Source organism: Arctopsyche grandis, chromosome 9 (genome assembly GCF_051622035.1).
Source record: "Arctopsyche grandis isolate Sample6627 chromosome 9, ASM5162203v2, whole genome shotgun sequence".
In the NCBI taxonomy this organism is placed as follows: Eukaryota; Metazoa; Arthropoda; class Insecta; order Trichoptera; family Hydropsychidae; genus Arctopsyche; species Arctopsyche grandis.
Genome location: NC_135363.1, coordinates 3779476 through 3794176, shown reverse-complemented (window position 1 = coordinate 3794176; position 14701 = coordinate 3779476). Strand labels below are relative to the sequence as shown.

The 14701-nt window shown below is 35.4% G+C and overlaps 1 protein-coding gene across 1 annotated transcript in view; it reads right to left on the bottom strand.

Moving 5' to 3' along the window:
* The window catches only part of LOC143917065 (fibroblast growth factor receptor 4-like), a 97401-nt gene extending 83958 nt beyond the window's left edge, over positions 1-13443 (bottom strand). The window contains exons 1-2 of the mRNA XM_077438459.1: positions 13296-13443; positions 6340-6715 (exon numbers count right to left, since the gene is read on the bottom strand). Coding sequence (XP_077294585.1) covers positions 6340-6557 — 218 coding nt within the window. The 5' untranslated portion in view covers positions 6558-6715; positions 13296-13443. The remainder of the gene's footprint in view (positions 1-6339; positions 6716-13295) is intronic.
* Positions 13444-14701: the final 1258 nt, after the last annotated feature.

Sequence of the window (14701 nt, the reverse complement as noted above, 5' to 3'; positions counted from 1 at the left end):
TAATACTAACGTTTCTGGTATCAATAGTCGAGACGACCACCCGCGGTGAAACGTGACTTGAGTGAATAGCAATCGATCAAAACACATTTTTGAATATTTTTCGAGGTGTGTCGCAATTTGTCTTCATGGGACCGCTTGCGGTTCGTGGGGCGCAGTTCGCACGCCCCTGGAACAGAACGTATAGTAATGGACAGGTCAGGGAAATCAGAATGACGACATCAAACGACGATTATCAAATTCTGGGAAAAGTCCGAAATGCGGCCAAAGTCGCGCGTTGAAATTTTCGCGATCACGAACCCTGTCAAAAGCTAAGTTACAAAAAAAAAAAAAAAATCATAGTGATAAGGGTGAGAAAAATTCTTAGAAAATTGTCGGGGAAATTATTATAACTCGTCTATGAAATTCGAGGGAACGATCGATACACGGAAAACCAGAACGTATGTGTATTATTATTATTTTGTACGTGCGTTTCTCAGAATTGATAATTTTCCGTTGAGTGGAAAACGAAAGAAAATTGGTCGCGTAAAACGGAGTACGTTATAGGGAAAAACACGCAAACGGACAATAGATCGATATCGAAACGATACAATAAATTAAAAAAAAACCAAGATACATACATAGATATACAGTTTCGTACACAACAATTGGGAGTCACTGCACGTTATAAACAAAACGTACATAAATTCGTAGGTACTTAAGAATTCATTAAGCGTAGGTATAATATAAAATTTTGCAATATTGCAATGCTTCAAAACACTCCATAACCTGTTTTATTATGGTCATATGTAGATATACATACATACATATATGGATAATGATAAATTTTGATTTTGTTACTGTATTCATAAAACTGAATGTTTAACACCCCTTGTGTCAATTGGCTTTGCAGCCCCCCCCCCCCCCCCAAGTATGTTGAAAAATTGATTGATAAATAATATTCTATCGACTAAGGCTCACCCCCACCCTACGGAAAATATGCGCACGCTACGATCCTATACTGATTGTAGCTCTTGCGCACTTATTTCAAGGAGTAGGGGTGGGCCTTCTTAAACGAAATACTAAATGATAATCATATTGTATACGTTATTGTATGCATAATATATATATGAGTGTTAACAGATCTACTGTATTTTATCGTAGTATAAATTATATTATATAATTGAATTATTGTCTGATGGATTATAATGGATTAGAACAAAAATGGATTATTAAACGATAATCACCAAGATAAAAACGATTGCCATTTTTACTAATTATTACTAACCTCTTCTTACTTTCACTTACGATTACTATTAAGGAAAAAATTTGCATCTTATCCGATCGTTTTCATACTTACGATGGTGAAAATAATCGTAATAGACACGTTTGAAAATACTCCCTCGAACTTCTCCCTGACGTTTATCCAGCGTTTTTTAACCTCTTCTCACTTTTCGCCATGTCAGATTTCAATTGTTTAAACGCCTATAACTTTTTCTTTTTTCACTCTATATTTTATTACATATGTATTGCATTCGATTTAATCCGAATCTACCAATGTATATTAAATACATGTAAAGTCAGAATGGGCACATTAATTTTTATACAATACTAGTGTTGTGTCCGTTGAAAGTTCAACGGGTGGCTTCGAAAAGGAATTGATTTAAAATAAACTTATGTCATATATATGTACATATAGTGTAAGGTAATTAATAAGCGCGCGCGCGAATTAATAGTAAAACGTCGAGTGCTCAGAAACAGTTTCAATTCAAGTATAAACTTTTATACATACCGCGTACATTAGATGCTATGAATCGAATAGATCAAGTTGATTGTATATATGTAGTACAAAATTCAATTTAAATTGGCTGTATTTTAAATTACAAACCAACAATTTATCGCAAAGACTACGTACATACGTAAAGATAATAAAAGAGAAGATGGATTCCTAGAAACTGGCGGTTCGAATATGACTCAATCACGAGTAAAAGGTAATTTTAGCCTTTGATCACAGAATTTTCCGCACGATGAAAACAATTTAGAGTGGCTTTGGAGTTGAGACTTGAGCGACGTATTAAATTTCGCAGAAGCGGGGAATAACGTTGTTTACCTGTGCGTTCCATCGAGACCCAGCACTCGAGTTCGAGCATAATAGAGCAGAAAAATTGAGGTGGCTTAGCAAAAAAAAAAAACCTATACGGTAGATAGTTTGGGAGAGCTCAATTGAAACGAAGCTTTAGAAGTGAGGCGCATTGTATGGGAACTTGTCCATAATGCGAAGAAGATAAAGAGATTTTGATGCAGATTTTCAAAAGAAGAATGGAACCGTAGAATTCGGCCATAAACGACACACGTTCAATTCCAAGCATTATTCAGGCTCAGAAGCGTATTAAATATAATTTTATTTGCTATATAGCCGCGGCGACGGTGCGTTATGCTGAAGCCAAAGGGTCAGAATTAAGAAGTCAAGAAAAATATTCGATTAGAAACCAACCATCAAAAAGATCATACTGTTGCAGATGAAAAAAAATATGTATCTTAAAGATCAAAAGTAACAGTACTACTAGAAATTTAAAAAAAGGAGACTACGGAGTGGTTCCGCCTCCGTTTGACTTTCTAAACTACATAACTAACTGTAAGACTAAACTTTTCATACCCTTATATGTAAGTATCCGGCCTAAAATGCAATGGGTCTCGGCTTTGGGAAAACTCGTTTAATCATCAGCTAGATGAAGGCCTCTCGTTTCCATTCATTTCCATGGTTTTGGGCAACTCTCATTCATCTCATCCCACATATTTTTGCAAATTTCATAAACCCATCTCCCCTGTATCCTTTTATATTCTCTCAGGTACTATTCACTACACTTATTTCGTCCATCCACTGTCCGTTCTTCTAACTACGTAAGCCGCCCATTGCCAGTTCAACCCTTTTAATCTCTATTATATCAACTACCCTTGTCATACTTCACACCCAAAAAATCCGATTTTTATATTTCCTAGTTATGCTAAGCACACAGAGTTCCGTGATTTATTTAGTGTATTGGACTTTATGCAGCTTTCCCAAGTTATTCCACCCACATATCATCACTAGCAAGACACGATGATCGGAGATCTTTTTCTTCAGACAAAGTGGCATTTTGTATTTTAAAATGGCATTCATTTGTCCAAATGCACTACATCCTTATTTAATAAGTCTCTTTATTTCCTCTTTATTACCGGACATGTCAATGATTTGACTATACCTACATATAAGCATGATTTACAATGTTTCATCTGATAGTCAATGGACAATCGTTGAACGCGGATGATGATGATATTATCAAAACATTTTTCGCTACATTCGATGGATACGAGTGTGATGTATATTTTTCCATTTATTACTTACACATTTGTAAGTACCTATCGCCAACAAAGCTGAGTTAAATATTGTACTCCAGCAAACGGTTTGTTTGTGCAGAGGCGTCGCATTGTGAAGAAACCTAGAAACGGCCGGAAAATCGAATCACAATAGCAATAATAGAAAATAAGAAGCACCGATTCAACAACAGCACGAAGCCAAAAAAAGCAGAAATGGCAACTGTGAGGGGATAGAAGAATGTAAACGAGCGCGCGCGTTGCAAAACCATGAAATTCCAAACAACGAAAGGACTCCTAGAGGGGGGTACAAAAAGCCCATTGTTACACTAGTGAGAAATAACATGCACGCTTTCTAAACAATACTTGACAATTATCAGGTGTGAAACAAGTGAAAAACGACCCAAGACTCAATCATATACGTACTTTCTCCAGACTCTCGAATGCACAGAGGAGGGTAATGTGATCTGGTTCGTGGAATTATCTCGCCCTAAAATACCCATTATTCTGCGATCCACTTCTGTTTTATGAGACACTCTCAATTCGTTGCACTTGATTGGCTGGAAGCTCTCCAATTTTCGCAGTGTCTATTCCACCGAACTGTGTCACCTATGATCCAATATCTGCAGTGCTATTCCGAGAAACACAATACTCCTACAAACTATAAAACCCTTCATTTTCTTTAAAGGGTAACTGCAGATTGCTTAATATTTTGCTTGAATTAATTATCCTGTTTGATTTCCATCGTCATCATCATCATTGCCATATTCGAATATGAAGAAGACGAATGATTAAGTTCATAGTATTCAGACAAGTGTGGAACGTTTCACATGTTGGGTATATAGGAGGATAAACATAAAGCAAAACACATTTATTCGTACATACATACATAGGTGAAAAGGGAAGTTGACATAGTAAAGCAAGTGAAAATTGGAATTTTGATAGTGGGTAATATATGTCCATATATGAGTCGAAAAACTTGCTCGAATGGTACCCAAGAGTGTGTAGATTAAATAGTATGCACCATAGAAATGTCATAATAAAATAAGTGGCTTTAGGGTCCTAGTGTTGTAATATTACCATAGTATGGCTACCGTCATACTTAAGTAGTTTCCACCATAGTTGTATTTAGTGTTAGACATACGTCAGATAAACATTTGTTCGAATTACTCGCAAGATGGGGAAGTGCATCGTTAAAAGTTGCACAATGCATGCTAAACACGACTGTGGCGAAAACTAATTAAGTATGGCGGTAGCCATACCGCAATCTTGCAACACTGTGGCGCCTTATGCCGCTTCTATTATTATTACATTTATCTGGTAGGTATGTAAATAATTCAAATTGAATCAGTTTAAAATGTTATTTTTTTCCTAACTATGACAAGTCTCAATCGCCGAGTCTTTCATTACTGACAATTTTACGGTGAAGAAAGGCAGCTACGACCCAACAATAGTAAATTCATAACTTCAATAAACGAGTGGTTTCATAAGTGCGTTTAGATATCATATTGTCAAATATGTAGATAAAACGTTTAAATAGCAACCATCCAATGACATGCTTGCTAACCACCTAGTAACCTAGAATATATGAGAATTGAAGAGAGCATATGTATGTTTTGTCCAACGGTAAATGATTCATGATGGTAATCGTTGATTTCATTGTTTACACCAGTCGTTCTAGTATTGCCTTATGCGACAAACACATTTTTCATCAAACTTGGCCGAGTTGCCAGAAGTTTTCTCACTATATGCGCAACAATTTTTTTTTCGAGAACTGCATATGCAATGATATAGAGACGGTAGCTCTAATTAAAAGCTGTACTGTATGAAGCGGATTTCAATTATAGGTCCGACATCCAAAATGCAATTAACACGTTGAGCCTCGATCAATAGACCATCCCACTTACGTACGTACATACATACATGGCGGTACAGTGGCATTATCCAATTCTCGGAATCCATTACACAACGAAACGTATTTATTTCTAATCTCACCTGGAGCAAATACCAACGACCTACGAAGTACCCAAACGGTCGAGACATATGTATTTAATTACTCAAACACTTAATTAAAAAAGGGTTTTTAAGGAATGAATGAAGTTTTAATTATTATGTATGTATAGTAGTTTTAATTATTATTTTTAATGTATACAATTCTTAATGTACAAAATTTTGATCCCGACACTGCAATACATAAAATAAGTTATTGCTTGAAAAATCTGTCTCTCACCACAGCAAATATCGTAAGCAGAGATTTATCGACAGACTTTTCTGCTGAGAAATCTATTCTCCATAAGTTTTTAAAGACTGACTGTAAGTCACCAGGATAACTAATTAACAGAAACCGACTTAACGCGACTTTTTAAATAACAAAAGACCGTTCCATCAATTTTCATAGCAAGAGAGCAAATAAAATGCTTGTAAAAAGCATGGTTTTTCTAAGAAATTGACAAAAGTCGATCTTTGCTATTTATTAATATAAAAAATTGTTACATCGTCATTTAACAGTATGAAAAGTATTATTTGGTACATTCTATATGAACACATATATATGTTCCGTAATGTGTACGTGGCGCAAACTTAACAGAAGTAGCCGACAGAATCTATTCATATTACCTATATATATACAGCAATACATATCGCCATAACGTATCAAGAAAACCCGTTTTCTTTGGCCACTGTGGAAATATTTACACACAACGTGACGTCATAGTAGCGAGTAATGAAACGAAACATAGTAAAGAAATTGCGCGTGTACATATGAATATTTTCGGAGAAGTCATATTGTATCAATATTGAGTTACGAACAATATTGCACCATGTCGTCGCGCTCTGTAATGTATATGTAAGCCGATTTTGCCTTGCACTCGGCCAAAACTTGTCTGAACGTGCGCTGCTGTATAGTATGAATAGAAGTAATCAGAATAGAATAGAAGTAAGAGTCGGAGACGCACTGTAGACGTTAATATATGCAAAAAAAAAGCACGGTAAAAGAAGAAGAGGACTCACCATTCTATACTCCTGTAACCTTTAGCACAGCAATGGAGACTCTTGAACCGGTTGACGACCGCGTACTCGGTCGAGCTGACCTCTTTGGTGAACTGCAAGTATGAAGAGTTGGAGCCGAAGGTGTTGGTGGAACAGTAATAGTCCACAACCAGACCGGAAGCACTTTCAACGACGAACAAGTAGAGTACTATGACCGACGACAACTTGGCGAAAGCCATTTTGACTATTCTTCAGTCGACTTTAATATTGCAACGAATTTTTTTGGAGCACAATATGTGACGAAATGAGAGGATTATTGGACAGTTTCACTTCACAATACCACTGACGAAAAGGTGAATCACGCTGCAGCCGATCGTCGAAAGTGGTCGAGATGAATCTGAAAAAAAAAAAAAACACAATAAAACGTTACGATTACATTAAAAAAAGCTTGTGGCACTGCGAAATTGCGTGTTATAATAAAAAAAACATTGAACAGAACAAAGTTCCATTTATATTGTACATCCCAGACAAGACTAAATGGACTATGGGGCACTTCACCGGTGCATCATGGTCGATTTCAGCGATGTCACGGTCAGTCTTTGACCTGTCTGAACACGACTTGAGGTCGTCACCAATTTCGGACTGAATTGAAGATAGAAATGTGAGGTAGGTAAGTCAGACTCAAGCTGCCAGCTGATCGTAATTTTTTTTAAATAAATATTTTTCCATTACGGGGTGCATAGATTTGAAATCAAATAGTAGTGACAACTAGTAAGATGGTTTTGCCAGTTTGATGAGGAACCGTTTCAACAATGAAATCAGATAAATTGGCAAACTCTGATAGGATTTACTTGGAATCAATAATATCCAAGTCTGACCAACAGCTCTGCTGAAATACTCGGAATAAATTCTTTTCAATCGAGGACTTGAACTCTGATAGGAAAAAATCAACCATGATTTTTTTTTGCTCTATTGCTTTGAACACAAATGGAGCGTTTTATTATTTGGTAAGCATCTTCGCAAAGCCGATCTCTGGTCATGAGTAGAGGTAGGATAGTCACAGTGCTATCCATTGTTCCATTGTTGTAAATCCTTTGTAAAAAAGGTTCGGTAAACCTTTAACAATGCATTTACAACCTTTGAACAATACGCGGCACCTTCTGGGTCCGGTGACTAGTCATGAGTAGACTGCGGATAGACACATTGCTTTTTCCAGGAATCGGGGCGGTTTAGCTCTATTTACAAAGCTAGAGTCCAAAAAAAATCGTTCGGCGAACCTTTAACAATGCATTTACAACAATTGAACAATACGCAGCACCCTCTGGGTCCGGGCTTTAGTCATGAGTCATGCTGGACTTGAGTCCCATTTACTAAATTAAATCTTGCCGTATCTATTTATATAATATTAGTGGTATATTTCGACCGCCTTATTTTGTCGGAAAACTTATTTTGTCATGAACTGTCGGAAAATCAGTTGCCAACATATCACCGAGATTGCGTAGTACCAAATAAATTAAAAGGCCTCAAAATATTATTAAACAACGGAATAGGCGCTTCAGATTTATTATGCTCAATTGTAAATCTTTCTATTTACTTTGCTAGTTGCTAGAAATTGCTAGTTACCATTCAAATATCGTAGGCGACTATCTCTACAGTAGATGGATCGTTTTATCTGTAGGCCCACCATATCAAAACAGTGTTTAATTCGCGTTCAATTCAACCCACTAGTGCACACTACTATGTAATACCAACATATTGGCCCGTTGACAATCAACTAGAAATTTTAATATTTCCCAAGTATGAAAAATAGCATGATAGCAGTGGCGTGCCGTGAAAATCTGCGTGTCCGTGTTTTTGTCGCACAGACTTACTTGTGTGTGCGCGAGTAGGATGCAAAGGGATTAGGTGACGTCATACCGAGTCCCCTTGTATCCTGCTCGCGCACACGCAAGTTAGGCTGTGCGTCAAAAACGGTGCGATTTTCACGGCACGCCACTGCATGAGAGGTTTTAGTGCGGTTATCAATATGAAGTAATTAGCTATCGCATAATATTCCGCGAAAATACGGTCTGATCGTTATCTCGACCTAAATTGAAAAACAAAATTATGTACAAATAGGTGTTCAAAGCCGATTGTCAATAGATAACTAATTTACTGGGAATTCACTTAAATGTCTATCACGTGAATATGAACCTCTAAATATTAATACGTACAAATGTACTGCTTCCAAAATGCGAGCATACCAACATTATACAAAAATATAAATTACAATTTATGTACATCGATACGTTCCGATCAATTGATTACATATTAAATTGAATAGCAGATAAGAACGGTCAACCTTGACCATACGGCAAAAATGCTAGACAGTAATAATTAGTAGTTTATGCTGGCAGTTGAAGAATAACTGGGAATTCCCAATTCGGCATAAACGGCATATAGAAGATCACGGAACAAACACAAGATGACGTAATTAATTTTAAAAGCACACATGTATGTACATGCAGTTTCTTGCTTCTGAGCTGAGTTTTTAATACACACGGTTTTAGGGATTACAATACCGGTTTACGGTAAATCGGTACAAAATTTCACCATCGGTAAATACATTTTAAAATTTACGGTCAACTATTTTATCGCCAATTAAGTACATACTATTGCATAATATTACATTAAATTCGATGTAAATTGTGTATCGTGGATTAAGTTATCTGTAGTTTGTTTATTTTCAGTATTAAATGTGGCAATTTCAAATTGATAAATCTACTGGCAACACAGACCAACCAAATCGTAATAAATGCGATCAGACGGTTGTTTCAATGACTGAAACTTATAAAGGTCTGTTCATACCTAGTCAGCACGTACCGACTTAAGCAGGTATCCGGCCGTACGAAAAGTATTCTTTGGTACATTTTGTATGGGTATATTCACACCAACCGTAACGTTTACGCCACGGCAGGCTTACAGCAGTACCCGACATTTCCTGTTCATAACCTTACAGCAACATCCGTCAACGTATCGTATCCGTTTTTTTGGCCACCGTGGAAATATACACGCGAATTACGTGCCATGAGTCTGCCGCTTTGCTGTTTTGGACCAATTATCGATAGTGACAGTTGACAGCTGTTCAATCTTTCGACATGGTTTTGGCGCAAATATTTAAAAAAAATTAAAATTTTTTACGGAAATACTTAAAAAATTTTGTCCATCATCCACAAGCTCCTTATACAGTGTCCAAAACTCTCCTTCGGTTTTTCTATTTTTCAACATGGGATGCACATCAAAACGCCTCCGTGCTTTTTTATTGCCATCTTGAGCTTCTTCTTCCAACAACAGCATGATTATACATAATTTTTCGTTCGATAAATGCCGAAAAATTTTTGCTGACTTGTATTCAGACGCGTAGCTACGAATGCACGTGTATGCATTCATATTGTAAGTACTTGACAATACGACGTAAACAATATTGCGCCGTATCATCATGGCCTGTAATGTATAAGTAAGCCGATTTGGCCTTGCACTCGGCCAAAGTGCTGTGAACGTGACGTGACCGCGACGTGTAGGTAGATATGAATAGAAATGTAATAAAATGACATATTTGAAACGGAGTCGTGCAGTGCTGTTAAGTATGAACAGACCTTAAATGGTTCAAACTTTAAATAAATAAATATGATTGGTTAAAAAAAAAATATTTATTTATATAATATTATTACGAATTTAATTTAATTCATTTATATGACATTATTCACCTGAGATTTATTTTCAATTCTTTACGATTCAATCTAAGTTGACGTTTTAAGGAAAAGTAACAACGCAAAGTTACATAATCCACGTTTTTCATTTACCGGTAAATACCGGTATACCGATAGTAGGAAAAAATCAATTACCGTTTACCGGTTTATGAAATTTGACGGTAAATAGCTATCCCTAATATCAGTAGAAAATATCGCACGTACATATGTTTTAAACAAAGAAATAATAATAAAAAAAAAGTCGCATAAATAATTCTTTTCCAGAAATGGTGATAAAGAATAAGCATTTTTTCTGCATGTATAATTACGGAAAATGATAAGGTGTGCAAACTAATTATCGAAAATTTTATGCGTGCAAATATGTATGCGTATTCTACGGTCGACAATTTGTAAATTTTATGTGAATTTATATATGTATATATATTTTTTTTTTTGAGAAAAATCCGGTGAAGTGTGTATTGACAGAATTTTTTAATGTATTCTTATCTAAAACACAGGTATAAATATGTTATATTTATTATTTAAAGGGGAAATCGACTGATAAAATTACGTACTGATGATAACGCAATTCCAAGAAAACGTGTATATATATGGTTTGGTTATATATCGTGTTAAAAGGCAAATAACTAAGCGGGAATCGAATGGGTTAAGTTTAATTAGTTAATTAACTCAAACTGAATGTAAACGGTGCATTTCAATTACACTGCAATTCATGTACCCAATCGCTAAATAAAGCAACATTTTTTTTTGTGGAAAATTCGTATACTTCGAGGAAAACCCAAACTGCTGATTTTGGGTTTTTAATCCGTCGCTTGGTAAATACCCCCAGGTACAGGTATTTTAGACATACGTGGTATTTCCTCTATTATTATTATTAAATAAACATTAATTACAATACATGATAATGCTTTGTCAAAATGGTTAATGTTTAAGTTTAAATGGTCAGCAACTTTTACCAAAATTTATAATAATGTACTATACAGATGTAAATGAACGAAATCGTTTTTTTTTTAAAGTATTTTTTTGACCGACAATAATCAATATGTCAGTAACTGATAATGTATGTAACTTACCGATCACATATTTAATGACCAAATAAATATAAGCCGTTTGAAAAGTATGCAATTCAGAATGAATTATATTAAATTTCAAAGGAAATTCCATGTGTGTCAAGAAAGCCATACAAACATGTATTATATTAAAAAAAAATAATGACCCGGCGTCGCCCAAGTATAAAACAATAATATGTACATACGTTGCTAAAGTTAAAGAATTAGTAGTATAAATAATAATTAATAATAAACGACTGAATTAAGTGCAATATGTCATTAAACTACATATTATAATAATTTGTATTTAAAAACTTCAAAATCTTTCGTAAAATATATGTTTCACTCCTGTCTAAGATAATAACGAATTTGTCAATTTATTAAAATGTGGCTTTCTTTATAGATAAAACTTCAAAAACATATACAAACCTTCAATTTATCACACACATTGTATATGTGTATACATATCTTATCAAAATTTTGGAATTACTGACTATTTTCCTTCGACTTTTCCTTATTTACGACATCATCTGGATAATTTTTCACTATTTCTAACATATGTATGTATATATCCCTTTGACTGCTACAACAACGATAAATCGTTGTTTTGAAATCGGCGAAGATTGCTACGACGATCGTTGTTGACGTCATTAATTGTCGTATTTCAATACTTTCTTTGAGCCACCAGCGCATCAGTGGCACGAAACATTTTTTTTATATACGTATTTATATTTATTTTTCAATCAAGCTTTATAAATATTTATCAATTTTTTAAATAAAAGCTCTTCAATTTCGGGTTCATCATCAAAGTAAATTTCGGGTTCGTTGTCAATGTCATATAAGGAGTTATTACTTGGGAATTGATTATTGTCGATAAATTCATTTTCAGAATCAGTAGAGCTGCTGATTTGTCGAGTTCCTCGGCGAGGAGCTATTATTTCGCTTTCATCACTTTCACTGTCCGATATCATTTTGCAGAGTTAAAATAAATGGCAAAAAACAATAGAAATCCGCTTTCAATTATATAGGTCACGAGACGTCACGAATTCATGCAATCAATCAAATGCAACTGAAATGCATACAAAATGTTTATGATACATGTTGAAAAATTATTTGATTATTAGAAACTTCGCATCCTTGTGTGTCTTGCTCACACGTACACAATTAAAACCAAGAAAGAAAGAGAGAGAGACCGCTACCTGTTTCGAATATATCGCATGTTGTAAGGATACATCGATATCTAAAAATAGATTATTGAAAAGAATAAAGCCTCGGAAAACAATCGTCAAAACTTATTTAGTGTATATATGTAGGTATCTCTTTCGCACGCACGCATGTAAAAGCAAGACAGAAAGAGAGAGCACGAGTCCACGACTGCTTCTTAAAAATGTATATAAAGTATTATAAAAATTACGAGTGTTCGGCGAAGTAAGTATGTAAAAAAAAATATTATATTTTTTTTTTTTCAAAATAATTACAAATGTTAGCATTTTTCGCTTGGACATTGAAAAACCTCGTAGCAGCCAAAGGGATATATGGTAGTACATATTTTCAATTATAATAGGTTTTTGAGCTCTTTCTTCTTATTAAGCTGTACATATTAATACATTATAATACTATGATTACTAACAAAATTAAATTAAAATTGTAAAATAGAAAATGATCAGTAATCAGTAGCTATTGAAAGACATAGATATAAGATGTATTGTGAACATAATTTAGTAATAAAAAAAATTTAAAAATCAAAAATATTTTCAATTACAGATTTTTAATCAGATTTTACAACGAATTTTTAAAATAGAAATTAAAACATATTCAACAAAAGCAATAACTATTTAAGTGTTTAAAATAAAATAAAAAATTTAAAAATTCAATGCAAAGGAAAATTTTGGACAAAAAAAAAACACAAAAAAAAAAACAAAAAAAATAAACAAAAGGAAAACTAATTATATGAAAAATGAAAACGGAACAATTTGAAAACACTTGAATGTGTTTCAAAACGAACGCGAAAATATCACCTAGAAAGAAAATTTGACAACCGACCCAGATAGCAAAAAACGCACTCATAAACGAGCAGTGAAAGCGATGTACACATTTCCCAAGAAAAACTAAACATGAGTGTGGGGTATTTGTTTATGTTAACGATGCGATGATGTAATTATCTAATTATTATATTTACCGGTCGTCGTTCGGGACGCCTCATCGGGTGAGTCAGAGAGTCACGACCGGCTTTTTCTAGACGGCGAACGCAACGCAACGCAACGTACACTACACACGACACGACCTCACACCAGCACGCTCCACGTGCGACTGTCGATTTGCGCTTCGGCCACTTTCGCTTTGCCGCGCGAACCCCTCTCTCCCCGTTGTGAGTTTGCGAGCGCGTTTCTTCGCAAGCGCGTTCACGGACTTGCCCTGTTGATTATACGCGTTCGATGTACGAGAAACGTTATACTCGTTGGCCATTTGCATTAAAATAATATCAATTGACGGCAGCGGCAGTTTATCATAAATGAAAATAAGCGCGCGCTTAGGGCCCCCCAAATGGATTATCATTGTCCATAATACGTCGTAAGTCGAGAATAAATGAAATTAAAATAATTGTGATGTAAATCTTGAGGCATATTCTAAGCAATGGAGCCTCAGGATTCTCGTGTTATAGGTAGGGTTGTCAACGGGTATCTTTTAAAGAGAACATGTTCTCTTTTTTAACACAATTATTTTGTTCTCTCTCTTTTTTGTAATATACCCAGAATCGGTCTCGTGACGGGCCCGAATGTGAAACGCCCGAAAACGCAAAGATCGAAAATCGAAAGATTTTAAGTCGAAAGATAAAAAAAAGGGTGCATGGTAAACGGTACATACTCACTTAATTTGCGCGAGCAGGATACAACAGGAACAGGCTTTTCCTCCCGTATTACTGTGTGCGCGCAGAATACAGGAGGAAAAGCCTGTTCCTTTGTTCCTGTTGTATCCTGCTCGCGCAAATTAAGTGAGTATGTACCGTTTACCATGCACCCTTTTTTTATCTTTCGACTTAAGATCTTTCGTTTTTCGTTCTTTGCCTTCCGATATTTGTGTTTTCGGGCGTTTCACATTCGGGCCCGTGAGGTAGACCCACCCAGAATGCTCTATTTTTCAATTTTGATAATAATTTCACGCAATCCGTACTATTAACTATATTCCCTCTGACAATGGTTCGGTGATTATTGGTCACAAAGCGCTCGCCCAAAAGTCACTAAAATCTTTATAACGGAACATCTAGCAGCCGAAAAGTTTATTATACAAACGATAACTATCATACTAACGGGAACTCCAGTACCAAATATTCCATATTCACGATTTTCATGATAAAAATTGTCTTTTAGGTGATCGTGATGTGACTAATAATCCAATTACCCTGACAAGATATGGCGTGGCAACTCCGTGAGTGGAGTCAGGAGTGGAGGCAACCTGGCAACACTGAGCGTATATATCTATGCGGTAAACGGACTACAAGTCATATGTGAACCAGTCACAGGACAACCGGTCGCTCTAGATCGGTCACACGTGATCACCCGTCACACTAAAACTGGTCACACCCGA